This window comes from Atractosteus spatula, chromosome 20, assembly GCF_055471065.1.
Source record: "Atractosteus spatula isolate fAtrSpa1 chromosome 20, fAtrSpa1.hap1, whole genome shotgun sequence".
NCBI classification, from domain to species: domain Eukaryota; kingdom Metazoa; phylum Chordata; class Actinopteri; order Semionotiformes; family Lepisosteidae; genus Atractosteus; species Atractosteus spatula.
The window spans coordinates 15,967,180-15,992,017 of record NC_142725.1 but is presented as its reverse complement, the minus strand read 5'-3'; the positions used below and the strand labels follow the sequence as shown (position 1 = coordinate 15,992,017).

General features: G+C 43.9%; 1 protein-coding gene across 7 annotated transcripts in view; it reads left to right on the top strand.

The window, feature by feature from the left end:
* casz1 (castor zinc finger 1) overlaps positions 1-21,684 on the top strand; it is a 239,029-nt gene extending 217,345 nt beyond the window's left edge. For 5 of the 7 annotated variants that reach the window (XM_088938209.1, XM_088938207.1, XM_088938206.1 and 2 more), the window contains 11 exons: positions 2,457-2,589; positions 3,535-3,598; positions 4,630-4,793; positions 5,415-5,537; positions 5,979-6,302; positions 8,213-8,411; positions 9,059-9,230; positions 11,856-12,004; positions 12,309-12,537; positions 13,289-13,615; positions 15,726-21,684. In XM_088938209.1, coding sequence (XP_088794335.1) covers positions 2,457-2,589; positions 3,535-3,598; positions 4,630-4,793; positions 5,415-5,537; positions 5,979-6,302; positions 8,213-8,411; positions 9,059-9,230; positions 11,856-12,004; positions 12,309-12,537; positions 13,289-13,615; positions 15,726-17,017 — 3,176 coding nt within the window. In that variant the 3' untranslated portion in view covers positions 17,018-21,684. The remainder of the gene's footprint in view (positions 1-2,456; positions 2,590-3,534; positions 3,599-4,629; positions 4,794-5,414; positions 5,538-5,978; positions 6,303-8,212; positions 8,412-9,058; positions 9,231-11,855; positions 12,005-12,308; positions 12,538-13,288; positions 13,616-15,725) is intronic. The other 2 variants (XM_088938211.1, XM_088938213.1) reach the window with 2 other exon arrangements.
* Positions 21,685-24,838: the final 3,154 nt, after the last annotated feature.

The following is a 24,838-nucleotide window of genomic DNA, read 5'->3' as shown; positions in this document are numbered from 1 at the left end:
ACAGAATGGCTGCTGGAAATTAGGTGTTACTGATCTGGTCAGATATACCAGCTTTGCATAATAACTGGTAAAATGCCAGGCAGGAAAACAGGCTCTCTCAACTTCAAACCCATCAGTTGTAAATGAAGAAAAACCACAAATCACATTATGTTGTTTAGATGTCAGGGAGACATGGGCTCTCCCAGGCTTTTGGTTTGCCGTGTTGGAAGTTGTTCCATTTCTTCTGGTGCCCAAGCACACTGCGAATTATACATTTCATGCAACCCACGATCCCAGTGGGAGATTTGTGCGCTGTTAAAATGCGGCTTTCACTTCGCTGCTGAATTGTGCTTCTTTTTTTCATGTATTTTATATCTGAGCTGGACAGTTTCATAAAACAGGAAGAGGAAGTGTTGAGTGGCAATACCATGGCTTTGTCTTCGACGTGTGAAAGATTTCAAGACTATTTTAGGTGTTCTTCAAGCATGTTGGAGTGAGGTGATTCAGAGTGGTTAACAGCTAGTGAATAAGTTGCAATTTTATTAAATTTGATACAGTGCTACGGTGCAATTTAATTAGATCATGCAGTTGCTGCTTATGTGCATTGGCTGTGTTTTTGCTGGAGACAGCTATGTAAGTGGGATGAAGTTACATACAGAATAGAAGATTATTGCATTAAAAAACACAGATATTCCTGTTCGGTTTCTGTTAATCCCTGTCTGTTTTACTTCGGGCGTTGTATATGTTTATTTTATTGGTCTTTCACACCAATTTGCCCAAAAGAGTTTTTCCTAGTTGTGGTTTTTAAAAAAAAAAGACCCAGATATCTTAAGGGTATACTAATTAGACATGCTGTTACAAATGATCTCTCGCAAGCATTGTAACTTACCAGGAGTAATTACATGGTAGAGCATCGTTCCTGGATAACTTCCAGCAGAACATTGCTTTGAGATCAACTCAGTTATTTTGTGTGCTGTTTCTTTTTTGGTCTTTGGTAAATTTGTTAAGACAGCTGCAGTCCAGAGACATGTTTTTAATTGATTTCCTCTGGTTTTTCTCCAACAAATGCTGCCCTGCCATCGTTTCTGCACTAAGGGCAGAAGCAGTCTTCTGGTGCTTCTCTGAGTTTCCAACATGGACAGTAGACAGGGCCTATCCCACCTCTGCATGTGTTCAGTGAAATAAGTAGAAAAGGGCAAACCCAGGGGCACTTTCTGTCCCAGCCCTCATCTGGGCCTGGAAGGCTCTGTGCAGCTTGGCGTGAGATGGGTCGATCTGTTTATCCAAAGGCTATAACTGTTGATCAATAACCAAGCTGGGATTTGACACCCATACTGCTGTGCGCTTAGATGGGGGCTGTGGTGGATTAACCTCACCCATTGTCAAAACAGTTTAAACCTACACCAGAGACAAAACAAGACTTATTTCTTACATTGGAATAAAAGAACCCACTTTTCTCTTCATATTTCATCCACTGCCTTGTAATGAAGTCCAGGCCACTCATGGAAAGTCTCTCTTTTTGCAGTCGGAGGATTGTGGGTGTAAACTTGTATTTCCATCTTACCGGGCCCTTGGCCCGATAATACAGAGGGTTTTCCTTCTTCATACTGATCAACAGAGCACATCAGAATGGAACCTGTCTGCGGTAGACCAAGCGCAGAGAAAGCTAAAGCTATTGACTCTTTGCCTGTCGAAATCCCTCAACCAACCTTTTTTCAGTGTCCCCATGGCTTCTGAAACTAATCACTGCTGATTCACTAAGCACCCGATTCGAAAGGTCGTGCCAGGGACTGCTTTCCCATTCCTTCCTTTTTTAATAAAATACCACTTACTATCTACAGAAAAGCATGGCTTTCTCTCTATAGCCTGAGGATGAATTAATATTTTAGTCACTTGGGGATTGTGGAAAGAGCCAGGGCGCATATTCCTGTCAGCATTTTTCCCTTTCTCCTTTCTTTCCCTTTTTTTTTTCACTCCTGCCTCACTCCACACATCCACAAAATACCTATCCAGGAAATCCGATCGAGAGGTCACGCTATTTGAACTGATCTGATTGGCTGTCAGCTTCAATCTGACTGACATGGCAGACGTTCCTTTTGGGCATGCTCAGTCTTGGTGGCCCCTGTCCGTTGCTGGGGTAACGAGGACAGCTGACGATGGAAGGGGAGGGGGGTGACCAGTCTGAAACTGCCACTTTTCCTCAGCGTTAGCATTGCATTTAATGAATAGTTAAGAGGCAGCCTTGCAAATGAGTTATGACAAGCACTGCTGAAAAAGGAGTCTTTTTCCCTCATTCTCCCCTTTCTCTCAATCACCGTTTAAAAGCCCGGTAGCTTTGACGGCCTGACATAATTTTACAATAATTATCACTCCAAGTATTCTTTCAGCTGGGACAGAAGTCAGGTCAGATCTCGTCATGGGGAAAATAGTGCTGACCAACAATAACTTTGTTGTTTTTCTCTTCCTGCTCTCCTCAGGGAATGGGCAGTCAGCTCCAGGAGGCCGGTTTAATCTGGTTCAAGTGAAGCAGGAGCCTGTGGATACCACCTCTGGAACATCCCAAGACTCCCTGCAGGAACATAGCTTGGACCTGAGCAAGAAAGATCACAGGTAAAAAAAACACAGCCTCATTGCAGGAAGCACTAAAACCTAATAAGCACTAACACCCCACTAAAAACCCTAAATCGCTCTTTATATAAGTATTTTCTATTAAGAAAAGGGTCTGACATCCAATTGAACATCATCTTGTATCCAGTCCAGTCTGTCTGTACACGCCCGTTAACTTAGGCTAATTTGCACATGGACTTGTGCTGGGAACTGGATTCCTGTTTGGTTTGTGTAGCCCATGTTTTAGAATTATTTGCTTTTCCCTTTTATACGCATACCCACAGCAGCGTGGTGAAAGGACAGCATACTCCTTCTGCGCTGGCACCTCTCACCTAGAGAAACGAACGGTGTTTCAGAAAAGATACCCTAGGACTTTGAAGAGAATTTAAACTGAACTCACTTTCTTCCAAAAAAAAGTCAACGTGAAAAAGTTGTTAACAAGACGGTTAAAGACAGGAAATAGAATTGGCTGGCCATAAATTCTGGCATACCTGTGTTAAAAACAAACTCTGCAGAGCTCACGTTATCAAACACCTGGGGATGAGGATGAGGATGGTGTGTCAGGATTTGATATTTACTGCGGGTGACAGACATCAAGGCGAATATGAAGCAGGGGTTTTGATTAATTTATTCAGTACTAATTTTCTTCTGTGTATCTCCTAATCCTTCAAAATCACCCTGTTTCTTTGACCTCACTTCAAAGGGGCTGGGAGGAAGGTGTGAGGTCTATATTTTCTTTAACCCCAGGTAGAATTTCCAAGAGTTATTCCCTGAACATGAAAGTGCTGATGCGACTTTGAACCTTACCCCAAGTTCCATTTTATTCCATAGCCTTTCTTTAAAAAAGCCGTTTTTATCCTTGTGTTTTTACCAAGTCCGTGATGAATGTTAATATTTACTGTTCTCATGCAAATCTTGACTAAACATTGTTCATTTTCCTTGTTCCAGTAATGAATCAAATGGACACCCTGTTCCAGGAAATACATCTCTTTTATCCTCGCTTATGAATAAGGTAAGATCCATCCATCAAACTGCTTTCAACCCAAGACAAATTAGCAGGACACAGAGGGGGCTGTTTGTTTTTTAATGTTTCACCGCTAATAAGATGAGTTTGTACCATTTAAATTTTCAAGCCATTTTTCATACAGCATAATTTCTGCCCACCGCTCACAAATTAATATAATGAACTGGTAGTGGGATGCAATGCCAGACATATAGAGACGTTTATTTTTTGATGAGCTGTTTTGAACCGTGCATGTGTTTTTTTTTCCCCCTGTTTATTTATGGAGTTTGCAAAATTATTTGCTTAAGAAGAAAAAGAAAAGTCAGCTTCATTTCGCCAAAAATGAAGGATGAGCAGCAGTCTCAGAACCAGGGGATATTTCAAAGCTGTATGTTTTTGTGGGAATTAAGATAGACTTGCTTTTAATCATACGTCTTCTAGGTGGAGAATATGTGCACTATGCATTACCCGGGACTGGCTAAGGGGGTCTTGCGTAGTTCACCATATCAGTGAATGCGTGCGGACAGAGTTGGGGGGTCAGGGTTTGGGTGAGCCCAACTGTAGCTGTGGCCATTGAGGAGCACAGTGTTCCTGCATCGGTCACTGGGGAATCCTTGACATTGTCACCCTTCTCCTCATTTCCTAAAGAGGAAATCTGTATGGAATTCCATCCAGCATGTGCACAAGAGCAGGAACATGCAAATGCACTATTTACATAGGGCCATTGGTCCCATTCGGCCATTTTCTATGTATGTCCAGTGTAATCTGAATGCTGCTGTGTAATAAACAATTACTATCTACCCTTCTCATGTAAAACAACATGCTGCATCAGAGTAACATGATCATTTAATCCTATTCCTGACCATAAGGCTAATTTGTGAATTCCCATCATCATAAAATGTTTTAAAAAATGCAATTTTAAATGTATGCAAATCCGACCTGTTTTCTTCAGTTAAACAATTTTTTTTTAAGTAGCTGGGGGAGGGGGGGGTCACCGGGGTAGCTGGGGATGTAACCTCTCTGGGTGTCCCGCCCTGCAGATGTCGCAGGTGAACCCAGCGTTCATCAGCGCGCTGAGCCTGAAGACGGAACTGGAGGGCAGCCAGCCCGGGGACAGCTCAGAGCTGGCGCAGTACCTGAGCCGGGTCATGAAGGTGCCCGTGCAGGAGAAGCCCGTGGAGCTCTGGAAGACCTACCTGAGAAGGTAAACCCTCGGCTTTCGCTTTTTATTTCATGTTATTTCTCTGCGTTTATCTGAAACGTCGTACCCCCACACGTCCAGTCGGAACGCAACTGCTCGTCCTGAGGAAACAAAACGATCGATCGATTAATTCGGTCACATTCCATTCGGCACATGTGGCTCGCTTGGTTCCTAAAAGCTTATTGATCCAAGGTTCTGAAAGAAATCAGGCTAAGTGTGGCTGGGTAGCTCCTACCTAATTCCTGCAACCCTCAAAACAGCACTTCACCTTAGTTTCCTCACGTGTCCTCTGGTTTGTTTTTCACTTGTGAAAAATATACGTACATCAGTTTTATTCTAATAATTATATGTCTCTTGTTCCAAGTATGCAAACTGTATATGGTTTTTATATTGTTGTTGCATTCTTAAAGTTTAGCTTTGACTCCACAACACATTACCTAGCAGATAAGCCTTGGTATCTTTTTGAATCAGCTCATGGACGTTTACTATAAATGCGATGACAAGGTGATGTAATGTGAAGAAGCGCGCTGGTCGCTGTCTGGGTTTTTCAGTTTTCTGAGACGAATGAGCCATAAGCTCGAGCAGTTGACAGAGTGTGTTTTTAACTCGACCTTTTCCTGTTAGGTATGACACCGAGGACTTCTGCGAGGCGCAGTGCGACTTCTTGCACAAAGTTCATTTCCACTGCCTGGTGGAGGACTGTGGGGCACTCTTCAGTACCCTGGACGGGGCGGTCAAGCATGCCAAGTGAGTCAGGACACTCCGTCCTGGGGCGCGGCCGTCAGGTTTCCATACTGACTGCGCCAGTACCGCAGAGGGAAAGGGCTGCGGAATTGCGGAATTTTCAAAAGAGGATATTTTTTCCCAGGGCTGTCCTGAGCTGTCCATAAAAAGTTTTAACTCATAATTTATGGATCTGCTAAGTGAGTGGCACCTAAGCCTATGGTGATATTGCAAGATTTCATTAAAATCAGGCACTTACCATTACACTGAGATTAGGCAACGCTCAGAATAATAGTAAATGTTGTAAAGAACCCCAGGGGTGAAATAGATTTAATTTTCAGTTCCTCTTGTTTTTCTTTCACTGTAGTTCTCTAAACGAGTCATCGCCGTGCGTAGAGAGCGTGTTTTTTTTTTAGCTTGTGTGCTGGACAACTGACACAATGCCGCGTGTCCCTGTGTCTCCAGCTTCCACTTCCGGGCCGCCCTGAAGGTGAAATCCGAGCCCCTCGTCGCCCAGGCAGGCGAGAGCAAGGACTCCCCTGAGGGGGCACCCCACCAGCCCCCCTCCTCCGTCTCGGCCGCCATTTCCACCGCCATGGACGTGCCCACCATCACCCCGACAAGCGGCTTTGGAGCCACCCCGTCTCTCCTGGCCTGGAAACAGATGACTGGCATCTCCCAGCTGCCGCCTTCTGTGCCCAGCCTGCCAGCCACGTCCCTTCTGGCCACTACGTCCCTGGAGAATGCCAAACCACAGGTCAAGCCAGGCTTTCTTCAGTTCCAGGACAAGTAAGTGGGCCAGAGAACCAGCACAGCAACAAAACTAAGAAAGGATACAAACAGGAGAAGACCATTCGGCTAATACAGCCTGTTTGTAGTTAGTGATTTATCCAGCCATTTTGTGAATGAAACCTGAGTATCAGCTTCAGCAACACTCTCTCCACCCTTTGAGTGAAGAAGTGCCTCCTGTTCTCAGTTTTAAATGCACCTCCACATTTCTGCCTGTGCCCTCTGGTTCGAGTCTTTCACTGTTCGTTCAGAAGAAGCCCAGTGGGTTGATTGTGAGTACAAGTCCCAGCCCCTCGTAGTCTTCGCTGTCCAAGTGTGAAGATGTTCAGTTCGTTCAGCCTGTCACTGAAGGTCATTCCCTTTAAACCTGGAATGTGTCTGGTTGCTGTTCTCTGGACAAATTCCATAGAATTCATATAATTATAACATGGTGACCAAAATTGTACACAGTATTCAAAATGAAATTTAAAATACTCTAAATTGACACTCATTGTGTGCTCGATGACTGGAAGTGGTGTGGAGAGAATTTGCAAAGTTGGTTACTTCTTCCTCAGCTGCAAGTGTTCAGGATAGGTCAAAATATCCCGTAGACACCTTACGCTGTGGAACCACACTGGAGTGGAGTTTTCAACCAAAGCTCGGCAAACAAGTTCTTCTTCACCTCTGCTGCCCTGACTTGTAATCCTCTATGATGTTGCTTTCCAAAAACCTACAGGTATAAGTACCATAGCAAAGCCCTCTCTCTGCCTGTCATTCTGCATCCTTCCTGCAGCTCTCCTCCACCTGTACAGCCACCCCTTGATTAACTCTGCAGGGGGTCCTGGCCTTCCCCTCCTCTGTGGGAGGCCAGGCAGGGTAACACCAAGCCTCGTGACTATGGCTCACTTCTCAAGAAACACTCCCAAATGCAGTTTGATGTTGAGTGTTGGTATTCCTCTTGAATCACTGCCTGGCTCTTCTGATAGGAGATTCTTTGGATGCACGTGTACAGATGAACGAGAGAGGATTTGCTGAAAGTCCCAGTTCTAGAAAGGAAAACTTCAATCGGTCATTAGCTGGGAGTGGTCCAGCAGAGTGAATAGCACAGCCCTTGGGAGCTCAGTGGTACTAGGCTGCAGCCAACTCTCTTGGAATTTCTTCTGAAATGAGACCACATTTTGTGCAACACGTGGTGGCAGCAGTAGGGAAAGCAGAGTCCAGTGTGGGTGTAAATGTTACACAAAGCTGCCCTTTGCACACAGGCTGTGGGGTTCTTCCCTGACAGGCCCTGGCCTCATGCTGTGTAGAGGAAGTTTGGGTTCTTTCTGAGGGCAGTGATCCTTGTTTAATAGCTCTACAAATTACCAGGCAACATTCAACATCTGCAAAGCTATCGAGACCACTGAGTGATGACCCTGTCTGTGGAATAAATGGCCCACTTTGAAGTTACTTATGGTGTAGACTCTTGCATAGATTTCCTGAAGCAGTATTGTATGGGGCTTTATGTCTTGTTTTTTATTGAACTATTTTTTTCCCTTCAGTTTACCTAGAAGAGGAGTCCCTGAGAAATGTAAATTTAAGAGATGCTGTTGTTCATAACTGCTCAGTCACAAAGCAGCAGATGACACACACCGTTGTACAATTATTATCACTGTGATTTCATCTTCATTATTCCCCAAATTATATATAAAGCTCTTTTCCTTATAATCTTATCATTGGACTAATTTGATTTGAGATAGCTTACTAATGGTAAAAGTATCCATTTGTCATTTTGGAAATGGTAAAATAAGCTTTCTTATTTTAACCAAGTAACCAAGTGCTTCCCATTTTCTCCTTTCTGGCCTTGTCTTTTATGAAGTCTCCTGTTTTTTTTCAGAGGATCAATCCATTGAATAGATTCTTCAGTGTTTTGTGTTGTTTTCGCCTTCCAGTGATCCTTGCCTAGCCACGGACTGCAAATACGCAAACAAGTTCCACTTCCACTGTCTCTTCGGAAACTGCAAGTACGTGTGCAAGACCTCGGGGAAGGCGGAGTCGCACTGCTTGGACCACATCAATCCCAACAACAACCTGGTCAACGTGAGAGACCAGTTCGCATACTACTCCCTGCAGTGTCTGTGTCCCAATCAGGTGAGTACGCCTCCGGCTCCGCAGGTGGTTAGGCTGAGTGGTTTTAAGGCTTTTGTCCTTCTCGGCACAAGGACTGCTCCCCCTCCAGATCCTGCAAAACCTTCTTCTTCTGTCTGCGTGCATCTTCAGGAAGAATCGCTCCCCGCCCCTCAGCACCCCTCTCAACTCCCCGTTCGGAAAACATCTGATATTCATTCATTTATGCGTTTAGACCCCTTCCCCTAGACGTACCCTCCTGAGATGAGCACATCTTGTTAGTCGTTCTCCTGTGGGATGCACAAGCAGGGGAACAGATGGCAGTTTGGAAACAGGTTACAGCAAGTGGGGAAGAAAGCTGGCTGTGTAAATTAGAGACAATTTTAACAAAGTGTTACAAGGCTCCGGACCCTTGCAGTTGGCACCACGGTGTGTGGGGGGGGGGGGGGGGGCATCTGGATATTTGCCTGTGGTCTTGGCCGGAAGGAGGGCAGGAGGCCAGTGTCGGGTCAGAGCGCGGGGATGAGAACGATCTTTAAGGGTTCAAGAGTATCAGCATTCTTTCGCTAGAGGAGAGCAGTTTGCGGCACCTGTAGAGAACCCTGACTTTATTCACCTCTAATCATTTTGTGTTGATTTGGCTTTTTGACAATTTCTCCACCCCCATCTAGCAATGTGAGTTCCGGATGCGGGGGCACTACCACTGCTTGCGCCAGGGCTGCTATTTCGTCACCAACATCACCACCAAGCTGCCTTGGCACGTAAAGAAACACGAGAAGGCAGAGCGCCGGGCAGCCAACGGGTTCAAGTACTTCACCAAGAGGGAAGAGTGCGGCCGGCTAGGTAAGAGCCGAAGGGCAAAGGGCAAAGGGCAAGAGAGGAAGGGCATTGAGGCATCTCCTGGTGAGCTGGCATTACCTGCTGCCAGGCCCTGTAGGGTGGAGCGCCCTGGCTTGAAACGGTGCTCCAACTGCATGTCACTCCCCCGGGTCTCTGGGCAGATCCACAGGGGGCCCCGGCCCGAAGTCCCCCCTCTCGCAGCCCGCTGTCCACGCTGCTCAGGGAGCCCGTGGGGACATCCCGCAGGAGCAGCTCATGCCTTTACACACCGCACGCCAATTACACAAGCAGTCAATAAAAAGATCATTCTTTTGCTGGTTTGTATTTATAGATTCTGTGCTGGCTTAGCAACGCACAAGATATCAAGCGCCCCGGAGCACTGCAAAGCAAATTCATAGTATTGTGAATTAGTGTTTATTTTAATTATTATTTTTCTGTTTCATGTGGCTATGCGTTAACCTTAATTTATATCAATTAAATAAAAATGTACAGAAAATTAATATTTCAGTTTTGCAGGGCAAATGTCATTTCATTTGCCACAAACAATCAGATGAAAACAATCTCACACTGCTGCTCGTTTTCCTTTAAAAGATATATTTATGTAGTATGTAATCAGTATGTTGTCTTTATTTTAAAGTAGGTTTAACTTGACAGGAATGAGCAATTAGACATGTTTAGTTAATTACTGTGCTTGTCTAGCTCGGTTTGTTTGTGCTTCTGCATTTTTTCAAGATTGAATCATCACCAGAAAGGAAAGTTTGTTTTTTTTTCTGTCTTTTGAAGCAGCTTTGCTGGAGGTAGAAGAAAATAATCAAATTGCTATGCAACCGCTGGTTGGTGCCCCTTTTTTCTAGGTGCTCTGAGCATTGTGTGGTGAAATAAAGCAGGAAAGTTATCAACTCATTGAAGAAACCAAGCAGTCAGTCATAAAGAATTTATAGTTTAAGCAAGCAGCAGTATCCATGGTAACCATTGTCAACAAAACCTGAGTGCTACCTGAATCTCCCTTTACAAAGGGCCGTTACTGTTATTTACTCAACTTTGCGTGTTTAATGTGATAGCCGGTTCACACAAAGCAATTTGATGACACATTGCATTGTACGGCACGCTGGGCACCATGGCAACAGACGAGTCCACACCTGCCCTACACGGTACTGTTTCAATTATTTCAGTGTGCTTGATTCGTAATAAAATTATAACTAGCTCGCCACAATATTTGATTAACTTACGAAAACCAGTAACTTAATTTGAATTCATATAGCAATTAGAATCTGTAAGCCTGCTGTAAAAAAAAGACGCAGCCATGGGTAGATTAAAAAATTTAATATAAAAATAATTTTGCATTTACTTGAGTGGAACATGTAGACTGGGGGTTTTGCTTCATTGCTTTTCTAAAGCTTTAAATTTATTGATATGAAATTGTTTAAATGCCAAGTAGAATAAAGTATGCCCCAGTAATAAAAGTCTTCCACTTCAGCTTTAAAAACCTAAATACTTTTTCAGCTATCCTGTTGTGTAATTTGGGTGACATTATAATTCAGACATTCGTTTTGCTATTAATCTTAAAAAAACATTTTAACTCGTAATGTTTTACAGTCGTCTTTGCAAAATTACATCTGTTCCTTATAAACATGCTGCAGGTTATTTCGTTAAGGCTATTGAATGTAATTCCCTTTAGTGGTTAATTTTGGTTTCTCTGTAAAATTACAGAAGTAGAAGTTTTTTAAGAAAATGTTCCAGTGTATGATACTTTAAAACATGCATCAATTTTTAGACTTTCGTGTGAAGATGAATTGAATTGATTGGGATAAATAGGAATTGAAAGGAATGGAATGGCTGAAATGAAAAGATATCAGAGATAATAGTGAAGATCAGATATTCTTTACCATGGAAGTGCTGAGATTCTAGAGTCCAGTGCCTCTGCTTTTCCTCTCCTCTGTTCAGCACTAGCTGGCTTTTAAACTTTCATCTGGATTTAAAGCCTTCCAGCCCATAAGCACCTCTGACCAGCAAGAAGATGTGGAACAGTGGGCTTCTGTCATATTATTTAACTACACTGTATTGTTTGTTTGGAAAAACACGAGCCGGAACCTCAGGGACAAAATACTGGACGCATCAGAAATCCTGTTAAATCCTAGGCTCGGTACAGCAGTTTTATCAGTAGACTTTGTTTCCAAATCAGTGCCCAGGTGGCTTGTGCAATCCCTAAACAGGTTTAATTTAGGTGTGCCAGTATGAGAGAACACACCCGGGCAAGGACCTTAAAAACAACTAAATATTGAATGGAATGTGTGAGAAAAGTTGAATTTATATGGGTGCCAATGTAGGAGCATGAAGTTGCAAATGAGCAGTTGCCTGTAGGACTTACAGGTCCGTCACGTTGCTCTGCAAAAAATGTAGCTAGACCTGAAAGCAGACACGAGTGATCGGTATCTGTATTCTAATTATGGTTTAACTAGATTCCGGCTGCTGCCATCTCTCAGATTATTTTTATTTGTGGATAAGACAGTAGTTGCACATTGTGTTCATGCAGAGCTGTTGGATAGTGTATAAGACTGTCACCTGACGTGACCTTCGAATTTGAATAATAAAAGTTGTTTTTCTTTTTTTACTTTTTTCTCTTTGCAGGTTGTAAATATAACCAGGTGAACAGCCACTTCCACTGCATTCGAGAAGGCTGCCAGTTTTCCTTCCTGCTCAAACACCAGATGACTTCCCATGCCCGCAAACACATGAGGAGAATGCTGGGCAAGAACTTCGACAGGGTCCCGTCCCAGGTACTGTGACCCGCCTGGCCGTTCCCATGTTCCCCGCGTGAGGACCCATGAAGCGCTTGCAGTACCAACTGCACACTGCACACTTTCTGGGTGTGCAGAAAGACAGGCACCTCACGTTTAATTGCTGTGCACCTGCAGCACGTTTTGGACAGGTTGATTGAGCACACGCTTGATGTCTGTCTGTAAGAGAATGGGTCGCGCCGTGTGGTCCAGTTCAGCGATAGCAGTGCCTGTGCCGTGGGGCCTGAATTGTGGGTGATTGTGCTGGCCGTGCGGGAGTGTAACAGCCTCTCCGCTGCCGCAGGTGGTCTCTCACGCCCAGCGGCAGGACGATGTCCAGAACATGGCGGGCTTGCCTGGCTCCGCGGGCGGTCACTCCGGCCTGAACCCTGGACTCTCCGGCATGGTGGACGAAACCGACGACTACATGGACTACATGGGGGGCGGCAGCCCGATGGGGCTGTCCTCCGAGTCCTCGAACCCGGACCGCAGCTGCACGAGCACCCCGGTGGGCAACGAGAGCTCCCCTGCAGGTAAGAAGCCTCCCCTGCTCTTTTTCACATCCTGGGAGATCGTCTTCACAGTTCTTTCGTTTTTCTCTCAGAGGGCCTTCTGTGTCCTTTCTGTGGTGAAGTTAAGGCCTGACTTCCTACTTGCAGACAGTGGTACATTTTAGAAAACCTGCTGTACATTTGTTTCCTGTGGTTAGTTGTCAGGTGAAAGGCTAATGCTTTCATCTGCCTTTGAGTTATCTATCGACTCAATCTAAAAATCAGCAGGCTGAGTTGTCACCATATCCAGTGTATATAGTCTGTAATTTTCTGACAGGTCTCAAACAATAGAATTATAAACTGATTTCTAAGTCCTCAAACCTACTTTCCTCCTTTTTAACCCCTTGCAACTTCATTGCAGTGATGGCGTTAAAAAACACACAATTAAATGTGCTGGGTGAGGTCATTTTGCACAGTAAAGAGAGGGCTGCAGCTACACCAGTTCCTAAGTCACTGGAAAAATGATGCTAATGATGGCTTTTATTATGGCTTGCCTTCATTTGATGGGCTCATTGTCTGTTTTTTCCAAATGACAGTTTTGTTTTTTAATGTTATTTCCATTTTCATCTTTGTTGCTTGGGCTGTTGTTTGGGTTTTTGTTTCATTTTTTTTGCTTTCTTCCTTTTCTTTTTTTAAAAATGTCTTTCCCTTTTGCCCTACCCTTGTTTGTGCTGTGTCTCCAACTCCCTACCCATCCCCCCCCCCCCATTCCTCGGACGGTCTGTCTGTATAGGATCAGGCTCCCTGGTCTCTACACCTGCTGCCTCCACTCCTGCTGACGCTACCTCTACCCACAATGCACCTCAACCTCTGCCACCTCCGCCTCCTCAGCCACAGCTCCAACCTCAGCCTTCATCTTTCCCTCCAGCCCTCCTCCGGCCTCCTCTTCCCTCCCTCCCATACCTCCTGTCTCCATCCTGTCTCTCATATTCTCTGCTCAGCGCCACTCTCGGAGCCACTCGGAGCGTTGTCATGCCAACCAGTACGCCAGCTTACAGTCCAATCATTGCCACTCCGTCTCCGGTTAAAAGTGACGTCCCTATAGTACAGGATGCTGCAGGTACTTGTCCCAAAGAAACAAACAGGTGACCTTGGGTTGTGTACAGTAAGCATAGTAAGGGCTAAGTCCCCATGCAGAGACGTTGTCTGAATCCAAAACCTGTTGACTGAATTCAATAATGCCTCTCAAACGGTACAAAATATAGTATTGTTTTTCTTGAGCCACAGATGTTACCATTTTGCAAGATGGACCAAAAGGCCTCCTCTTGTTTTTAACCTGTCATACATATATATTTTAACATTTTTGAAAGTTCTGAGTAAAAGAAGTTATGGTGTTAAAGAAAAATCCTTAGCCCTGACTTCGAAGTGCACTGCAATGAAGTGGCTTAGACAGTCATGCTGTTTCTCCGTTGTCCAGAGACCTGCCTTGGGGATAACAGATTTTAATAGAGGGAGTTTGCGCTAAAGCTGTTAGTCTTTTCTTGTATGTGACATAAAACCAACTCATTTCTCTTTCAAAGCAGCAGGAAAAATAGTAGTGGTGGAGGTGGAAAAAAAGTGTTAAAATATTGAGCTGCACAATTGAAGCATTGTAGTTCTGTCTCTGAGTACCGGGCTCACTTAGTGTGACCCCACTGCTTCCTGACAAACAGTCATTTTGAGTTCCACTGATTTTAGGAAACCAAAGTTCTGATAGAATAGCTCCCAGCTTCTGATTTCTTCGTACTGAAGTGCAGTGTTAGATAGTGAATCACTGAGGCCCCCCAAGGTGCTGTAGCTCTTCCCAGCTGTTTCCAGCTGCTGTGCCAGTACAGTGGAGAAGGGTGCAATGTGTAAAATGTTTTCTGTAAATGTAAAGATGTAATACTGGCAGACTAAAGACTCCTAACATTATTTCTTCTAATATTGGTGTAATAGTTATCATAATAAAAGTTTGTGCATTGCACTTAACAACACTGGGTGATTACATGATGTTACAGTTATGTAAATCAGTTATCAGGGAAGAAAAAACAGAAGTTTATTGGAATAAAAATGACATTATTCTGCCTGTACTGTACGTTATTATTTTAAATTTGCCCTTGGTCTTCTAGCCTTTTCTTTTACATATGTGCAGTCTTAGACAAATGCACAAATAGATCAACAAATACTTACAGCAGTCACTCTCTTTCCTGACTGTGCAGTTGTCTAATGGGCTTTAGTTTTCTGCAATCTGCTAAGTAAAGCTGCAGAAACGTGCCCCTCATAAACAGCACACCAGGCAGCGCTGCACCATCCATTAACAGCCACTTATTTTAATCGTGTTTAAAGTTTTATCGAATCCATTGATTCTTATACAGCCCGGCAGGCCCTGGGTCACCTCATTAGCAGTGATCTGAGCTGGTCCCGGAAGAATTACCACCCCACCTCTGAAATAAGATCAGATCTTGAAGGCAGAATTAGATGATCCAGTTGTACTACATAAACTTTATCAGTCAGGTACCAAAAAGCATAATGAACAAAGTGTCTGATCTACATTTGCAAATCTTTAAGCTGCAGAAAACTAGTTAGGTGGTTCAGGAGGCTATTGCTGTCAGGTGGACACGATTCAGTCCAGCCTGTTTTTTAAGCGTTTTTTCTTTTGCAATTACTCCTTGAATTGCTGAGAGATTTCTAGACCAAATATGAAATGTGTTTTACACATGGACCTTGCTCACACAAAACAGGCCACAAAAGGGGAAGATTTCTGATGGATGGATTACTTTGTGTGTAGAGAGTGAGTACCTGTGACACTGATGATACTCACTGCTGTAGCCCTTTCCCATCAGTTTCCTGTCTAAGCTGAACGTGCTGGTGTGGTGGGGAAGAGGCATTCAGTAAAAAAAATACCGTGGCTCTGCTGCATTCAGTAAAAGTCAGTCGGCAGTTGCTACATGTAAATGGTGCAGAAAGGTTATGCAAACAGGTCACAGAAGTGAAAAATCGAAAGGTATCAGATCAGTAAATGAATTGAGTAAGTGGGGGTTTTTGCTCTTAGGGATGTGGGAAGTGGAACTGAGTTTTGAGATTCTGTTTCTGATCCACGGACCTCCTGGTGTCTGTGTCCACATACTGTATAACCTCACAGCACGAAGCACGCGGAAGTGCTCAGGGTATCTGCCGCCGGTTAACGAACGTGTCTGCCTCTCCTTTAGGGAACACCATTTCTATGCCGACTGCCTCCGGAGCCAAGAAGCGCTTCTGGATCATCGAGGACATGTCTCCCTTCGGCAAGCGGCGCAAGACGGCCTCCTCGCGGAAGATGCTGGACGAGGGCATGATGCTGGAGGGCTTCCGGCGCTACGACCTGTACGAGGACTGCAAGGACTCGGGCTGCCAGTTCTCCCTGAAGGTGACCCACTACCACTGCACGCGGGAGAACTGCGGCTACAAGTTCTGCGGGCGCACGCACATGTACAAGCACGCCCAGCACCACGACCGCGTGGACAACCTGGTCCTGGACGACTTCAAGCGCTTCAAGTCCTCGCTGAGCTGCAACTTCCCCGACTGCCAGTTCTCCGGCAACAGCACCCACTTCCACTGCCTGCGCTGTGGCTTCCGCTGCACCGACAGCACCAAGGTCACGGCCCACCGCAAGCACCACGGCAAGCAGGACGTCATCAGCGCCGCTGGCTTCTGCCAGTTCAGCTCCAGCGCCGACTGCGAGGTGCCCGACTGCAAGTACAAGCTCAAGTGCTCCCACTTCCACTGCACCTACCCCGAGTGCAAGCACACCGTGGTGGGCATGTCCCAGATGGACTCGCACAAGCGCAAGCACGAGAAGCAGGAGAGGGGCGAGCTTCCTTCCGTCTCCCCCAGCCGGGAGGGGCTTCTCCTGGGGGGGGCGGCTGTGCCCCCCTCCGCCGCCCTTCCCTCCACCTCCCCCGGCGCACAGGCCCTCCAGCTCGGCAGCAGCTCCGCGTTCGCCCCCGGCCTCGGCGCCCCCTCCGAATACGACCACCAAGGTTCTTCCATTAGCCTGGACGGCTCCCTGAATTTGGGCACCGATGCCAACAGCTCCCTCTTCTTCCTGAAAAACCCGGCTGGCATCGGCCTCAACGACTCTCTGGATCTGAGCAAAAAGATCCACCACAGCCCCCTGGACCCGGGCAGCTCCAGCGGCCACCCCCCCGGCCTGCCGGTCCCTCAGGACGACACCACCGCCACCTCGGGGGACGCGGAGGACGACCTCTCGCCCGAGGAGGAGATGAACGCGGAAGAAGACGAGGAGGACGAGGACGAGGAGGAGGAGGAGGAGGAGGAGGAGGAGGAGGAAGAGGGGGAAGAGGACGAGGACTTGAACACAGACTCTTACGAAGACTCCGTGCCGGAGGCCGAGGGCCCGGCGGAGGAGAAGGATGATGGGGGGAGCTTCGATACTTCCACAAACCATGCTGACGCTTCCGGACAGGCTAACGAAGAGACTGACCCGCAAGAATTACTGTAAGCAGTGGACGCGACACACAGGAAGAAGATACATCTGTAGAAAATGAACAAAAGAAATGAAAAGCGGCCCCAGATATAATACTGAGGACACCAACCATAAAAACCGATGGCCCAAAATGATTAATTGCGATGTTTACAAGATGACCAAGATTATTAATTTCATTAATGAGCGAAGCCCACTCGCACACAGGGGGGCTCCAGTGTAAACAGTTTGCTACACATCAATCCTTCTTTGCGTGCGTGCATGTTTGACTTTTATTTATTTCTGTTTTATTTTATTTTTCTAGTGTGTGAAATAAACACCATAAGGGAAAAAAAATATATATATATGTGTGTGTGGATGTTGATATAGTTGCTATACAAAGGAAATTGTTGACGAGTTCATTAAGTGAACTGCTGAACCCTTGCTACCAGTAAAAGGGAAATCACTGTATAAATATATAGAGAGAGATATATATGAGATGACGCGTTGGAATAATTTATTTAAATGAAACACAAAATGCATTATTATTGTTGTTGTTGTTGTTCTTGTTATTATTATAATTGAAGTGCGGGGTGCTCTGCGAAAACTGTGGCTTGTGCCCTTTTCCGTTGATCCCTTACAAGGTTCTCTTCTGTTTTCCGCTCTTTCTTTTTTTTAAATACTGTGTTTACTCGTTAGGACAAGGTCTCACTCCTCGACAGTAGCATCGGAGACTTAGTTCCACGAGAGTCGGGCACTTCCCTCATCTTCCGCCGGGCTCAACTGTGGCTGAAAACTGTGGCAGGTGGCCGTTTTCACAAGCTGAATTTAACTGCGCTCCGATACTGCTGGGGGAGAGCAGGAGAGGGCCACTTGTGCCTCGCCAGCGACTTCGCCGTGCAAGAAAAAAAATCAGCCCCCCCATTGATTCTGATTTTTTTCTGACCTTAGTCTCGCCCTTCTGGGCCAATCAGTGTGCCCAGCAAATCTCTCTTTGCATGACCGTTCAATGATTTTCATAATCAGTATTGCCTGTTGCCACAATACCAAACTGCATGAGAGCACTCGGTCAGAGATATATTTAGATACTTGATAAGAGAGTACACATGAAAACATGACATGTCTCCCTATGGACGTCACCTATAAAACCACTCACCTGAAAGGGGGGCTTTTGTTCAAAAAGTAGGTGCTTGGGTACAAGTGAGAGTGGTGATGATGCTACTGACCAGGAGTCGAACAGGCCTAGCTTGTCTTCCTAGCCTTTTAGAGTGAACTGTGGGTTGGAATCAGGTATTACCATGGTGAGAGAGAAATACTGTCTGGACATTTAAAAGACAAAAGACACAGAGTGGCATTACGGCGGATTTCAAATGTAGCACGAAACTCTGGTGCGAAGCAATATTGGGGGCAGTATTTTAGCACGCTGCCTGGACAGGTTGAGTAGGACGACTCGGTTGGATCTGGGAGGTGGATATACATATAGCAAAAGCGATGCACTTTTGCATAAGCAGAAGTATACGATATAAAATGACAGGCATTGTTAATCTGCAGGATTTCCTTGTTCCACTTGTAATTCCAGATGCTTTTTTTGTTTGTGTGAGTGTGTTTTTACAAAGGAAGTCTGCATATCTAATGGGCAAAAAAAACATGATGACACATTCATTCCTGTTCGGCATTTGATTTAACTGAAAAGCTCACGTACAGAAGTCACCAGGGCTGTGTTGGGGGATGTAGGCAGGGTGAGGTAATCTGTGTAAGAAATGTACAGAAAGAAAACTGTATATTTTTATTTTTTTCTAAACCATGAGAATGGTTGAACTCAAATTGTAATGGTTTTATTTAATATTTATGTGACCTTGCAATGAGAATTAGGCATTTGTTTTGCACTTTTCTAGGGTCGTTTTTTTACACCATTATAGTACAGCATATTTTAAATCTTGTTTTTAACAGGAAAAAAAACTGATATAAACTGTTTTGAAATCAGTTAGAATTGATTAGCCAATAGCAGTTGGTGCGACAAAGAACTGTTGTTCTGTCTCTTTATTTAAAACAAAGACTGCTTTTATCCTCTTTCAGAATTGGATGGATTTGTCGGAGAATAAGCCTCTTGAATGTCTCAAGGATGGTCAGTGGAGAAACACTAATGAGGACTGTGATTTAAATTAAATTCCTTATAAAAGAAATTAAAAAGAAAAATAGTTATAAATGAAAAATCCTGCTTTTGTAGCCGAGCCTGTTTCTTGGTTGAAAATGTATGACTGTATCTTTCAAACTCAAGAATGACTATGTGTTTTATTGTGTAAAAATAAGGAGCACCAAATATGTCAATAATGAACGTGGTTCTGAAAAAACATGGTGGGTAATCACGTTTGGGTGATTACTTTAAAAAATATTAACAAAAAATGGGTTGTACAGTATTTTTTTCTGTAAAGTCTATATATAGAGAACAAAATGGTCTTTAAAAAGAAAAAAACTTCCCATAAAACAACAACAAAAAACAGTCTAAAAGTCTGAAATAGTCCCAATATAATTTTGGTTGTGTGTGAATTTTTTGAAAATTTCCCCCTTAGACATTAGCATTAATTAGGGAGTTTTCAAACACCCTGATTAGGGCCATGTATGTATTTTAGCACTGATAACAGCTGGGTGATTCAGTTTTTAACTTGAATTTTGTATAAAAATAAGAAAAAATTAAAAATATTTTAAAAAAAACTACACAAAAAAGCGCAAATTAGATTTGTTAATATAAGTTTTTAGTTAATTTAATACCATGTTTTTGTCATTTTTTGTGTGCTTTTAATTTAATTTTTACTTTTCTGTTTTATTTTTGTGTTTTCTTGGCCTGCCTTTCACATCACTGATTTATTTGAAGCATTTTCTCTCAGTCTGAAACTGAAAAGTAAGTACAGTAATGACTTTGGCAGATTTTTTTTAAGAAATGGATGCACTTGGATGAATTTTACGTGTGTAAAATAGTGAAAATTTGTAAAAAGTAAAATAAAAACTATGATATAACAGTAAAAAAAGCGCTAACTGGTGTTTCAGCCTGGGGATGTCATGTGGTGTGCGCACATGACATCATGACAAGTGTCATCATGTCACAGATGTCATCATGAGATGACAAAGGAGCAGCGAAGATACACGTTGTGTTTGTGCGAGAGAAATTCAGTCTCCACTCTCCTGAGAGTGCAAGCCCTCTTCCAGGCTGGCTGCAAGAACTTTTGGACTGCCAGTCATTTCTGAGAGCTAATGCGTCACTGTAGCAGCAGTCAAGGAATAGTTGCTGGCCGTTATCTCGACTGCATTTCCTACCACTGTGACATCCCTGACTGAAAAAGAAGAGGCTCTTGCTATTCCAGACCACAAAGAAAATGTCAAACTGGCGGCGAGGGTTATGATGCCCATGCTGGGGAAATGAGCCTGTTCAGACTCAGGCTTTGTCCATTTAGCTTAGTTCTCAGAAACTGACTTTAGCGATATTAGAGTGTTTTTTGCCTCCCCCCCCCCCCCCCATATATTTCTTCCCAAGGACGAACAGTAGTTACATTGTGTATACTTTTGTTTTTTGCTTTCCTTCGTCTGTCCCAAGAGAGATTGAAATAAAACATCTGCTCCTTGCAGATATGGAATCAACAATATTTGTTGTCGTTTTGCTATGGACCCCCCTCCTCCTCCTCCTCCTCCTCCTCTTTGCGGCTTCAGATGACACAGAGCTCACTTGTGCAGAAACCCTTGCCCTGGACTTCCCTGCCTGCCCCAGAGAGACTTCAGTCCAGCGCTGGTACCGGCCAGTGAAACAAGTCCGAAGAACTGGGTATCTGTAACGGATATTCTCCGAAGGAACGTCACATTCTACTGGTGCCAGCTGGGGGACTTTGAGTTGTTTTGTCCCAAAAGGAGCAGCATTATTTTATTTGTTTCTTTTTAGCAAGTGTCTTGACTTGGCTTGAGATGTAGTGCAGTGCCCGGCGTTCTTGTTTTCTCCTACAGCTGTTCATTTCTTTTCTCCTTTCTGTTTTTTTTTCCTTGTGATGTTTCTTTAAATAAAAACGGGTAAACGCATCACCATCTGTCTGCCAGCTGGCATCCTGTATATAATCTAGAATGAAAAAATAAACATGAAAATTATATTAAACAAAAACCAGACGGAAGCGACCTCCAAATCCTACATAGGCTGCTGCTGAAACGACAGATCGTTTTACTGTTTTAATTAACCAACAAAGAGACGGAAAAAAGCAAAAAGAAACTGGATTAAATGTTTGTTCTCTGTAGAGTGAAATAAAAAGAAGATTACTACAATGTAGCAAAAGAGGAAAAAGAAAAAAAATTCTAGCCTTTGTAATATATATTGCACATTAGGACTAAAAGCCATCTCTAGCTCATATTGAATTTTAATGTGTAATTTTATTTTTATTTTTTCTGTGGAGAAAAAAAGGCTTGATTCACAAACACTCTGTACATGGAGGCAACTCTTGACTTTTTTATATGATTTAAAAAAAGGATGAAAAACAAAACAAAAAGGTTGCTCCGATACTTGAATCTGATCTCTCGGCACCTATGTTATTAATAACCGAATATTTTTCCACTTGAATTTAGTGCTGTTAGAAATTTAATATATGTGTTTTATTTATTGTTTTTTTTTCTGCATGACTGATGCAAGGGTTGAGATTTTCACTCAATAAAATAAAAAAAACTGGAAAAAAAAAGCATAGGCCAGTTGCTTCTTTTAATTTTTTTAGTCTCGTAGATTTGGTTCCCTTTAGTGAACGTGTGGCTCTGAAGTGTCAAGGGTGGGGGGAGGTCAATGAACTCGGACCACAAAGCCCGCACCTGACCTCTACAATAGAAGGGAACAGTTCATGCAGTCACACTGCACTGGTCAGGTCTATGACATCAGACATGATATGGTACATGCACCGGGCTTCCTCCAATGAGGCAGTGAGGTTTCTGCAGTTACTCTTCATTCTTGAGTCACAGGTGCCATATGTGTTGGATTTTTGTAATACACCAGGAACAGGTTCTATATGAGAGCCGCCTGCACATCATGCAGCAGTGATGGCAGGAGCTGCCAGTAAAGGGAACATATGACAGGTGTGTATGTCTGGCATATGCTTGAGCTTTCTGGGCTGTGATAGTCACATGGCTCATACATAGCAGATTAGGATGCAAACAGATGAAAGACTTGTAAATAGCAGCTTTGATTATGATCACACAGCCAAACCCATGTGAGATAACAGTTGGCCTTGTCTGTTACGATGAAGGGAAAAGAAAAGCGCTTCGTGGATATCCTACAACTCAAGGGCAAACCTCCCTTCTCCTGGTACAGCTCATAACATCAGGACCTTTCCCGTTCGTCAGACATCCTTAGTTTAAAAATGACAGTAATGGAGAATATGACTACGGAGGGCTTAGGGAGAGGAGTTAGTATCATTAATGTTGGCCTGCATTCGTTTCGTGCTGAGTTTCCGGAGCCGAATTCTGGGCGATGATGTTGTCTTTATCTGGATGGCTCGCTTTGTCCTTGGCATCTGAAGGAAATGTTATGGATTTACTAGAATTCCACATTTAGCAGGAAGGCACACAGATGTGAAAAAGAGATTGACGATTTGATTGCTGAGTAAACGTGGTTTTGCAGGTCCAGCTGTATGTGGCCGCCATGAGCCCCAGACACATGAACTGCAGGGCAGTCCAGTCTGATCCTGCGCCCGTTTTCTTTTGGCAGCTGTTTCTAAAATAGTATGTCTGTCAGCCATGTGCAACACAATCACAGCCCTGTATAGGTTAAATACACGTTCAGTAGAAATCGAGCCTGTGTACCTTTCTCCTCCATGTGCTGTGTTAGCACTGGTAGCCCATGTGCAGCACCGAGGATGGGGTTAGTTCTGTGGATAGGGAGCTCATGGCTAGCTGTCACTGAATTCATGGTAAAACGTCGGCCCTGCTATTCCATTTAAAGCAGGGGAGCCCCTGGAGCACCCATACCTGTGTACAGCATTTGAGTTTTACTAGAAAAGCTCAGCCTTTCAGATCTTTGAGAATGTAGGTTCTTGTGTGTGGTCACAAGAAAATACAGCATGAGAGTAGACAAGGTCATGTTGTTTCGATACTAAAGCCACAACTTGACAGTTTTTTGTTTTTAGGACTGTTTTACAATGGAAAGGCGGGAAATAAATGGAACTCATTCAGAAACTGCTGTGGGATTGGTAGCAGCTGTTCCATGAATGAGAAATTAGGGTCCCACACCCCAAAGGAACAGAGAAAGAATCTGACACACATTCAACCAATTTAACATTAACAAGCACTTATTGGAAGCAGTGCTTCATGACAGCCACACAAAGCCTGGTTTCCCTCTGCTGCTAACTGGCCTGCATTTACAAACAACACACACATGAAGGTAAGTTTGAAATCTTCAGTTTTTGAACACATAAAGCACGTTATCACACCTTCATTTGAATCTTATTGGAACAGCTGGGATTTTTAAAGATTCTCTTCTAAAAAAATAATGCCAAATTTGATTGCAAGTAAGGAGCCTGACTCTGCTGACAAACATTACCGCGAGATGAAAGGAGGCAGTTTAAATGAAGACTATGACAAAGCCGGTATACGTGGGTGGTTTTAATTGTGTTCATTCTTGCAGTGGAGTCCTTCCTGTCTATTTACAAGCAGGGAAATATCAACATGGTAAAGGTCATCTCACAGGCTTTTTTCACTAGTGACAGTAGTTGTGGCTTGCAACCAAATAAGCAGCCTATAGTTCAATATCAAAAGCAAAATAAATTCTGATCAAATCCAAATATCCTGTGTTACATAGCATCTCTGTGTTCTACAGATGTTTGTATCGGAACAGCCTGTTTTTCGTATCGGTTTCGTATTTTTAAAAGGTATGTAAAAGAAGTGGTGAGAGAGATGAGTCACATCTGACAATTATTTTCATTAAACAATATGAAAGGCACCCTATCCATCAACAGGTTGGCACACAATACTCACAGAGCAGAATTTGGAACTGTATATTGGGAGGCAGCAGTCGTCTTGGCTAACTTAGTTTTCTGACAGCCCTGAACTGGCAGCTACATCCTTTGAAAGCTGTACATGAATTGTCACAGAATAATCTTCCAAGCAGCCGAGCATATTGAACAAGCAGAGAGGCGATTGATATTTTCTGGTAAATCTGTCCAGGGCTCCTGCACGTCAATTACGTTGATTATTCTGCAGAGATACTATTCCCATTCATTGGCAGCATCCATGCATGCAAATAGGAGGCATGCCCAGTGTGTCACAGCTTTGAATAAACAAAAGAGGAGTTTCATCTGAAGACTCCCAGGCATTCTTAGGTGGATCATTTCTGGTTTTGTAACATTTTTGTCTTCCCTTTGTAGAGGAAAAAGATGGTAATCATGATGCTTATAAGAGCTGGGCTGAAATTCCACTAATGTATTCGCAGCCCAGCTTGGCTAACTAACCACTTTTTGGCCAAGATAAAAATTCAACAAATGAGTTTTGAAACAAATAGCATTTTTAATGCCTCTCAGTACTACAGTAACCACAAACCTAACTCCGAAATTTAAAAACAAAAAGGCTGAGGATTTCTGCATAAACGCCTCTACATGTTTCCCAAACATCCATCCATTTAGGCCACCAGGATTAAATGCAAATATACTGCAGGCTCAGGCTATCAGCAGAACCACTCCGGCCCTGAAGAGAGTTGTGTAATGCAGCAGCATGGAGCTCTAAGCTCAGACACTCTGGACTAACCAGGCCAAGGCCAGGGCCCAGATCCTCAGTGCTGTAGTAGCCTCGACTGCAGCACCCTTCACTCAAACATCTCAGCACAATTCCCGACCCTATCCATAGGTGCACGTG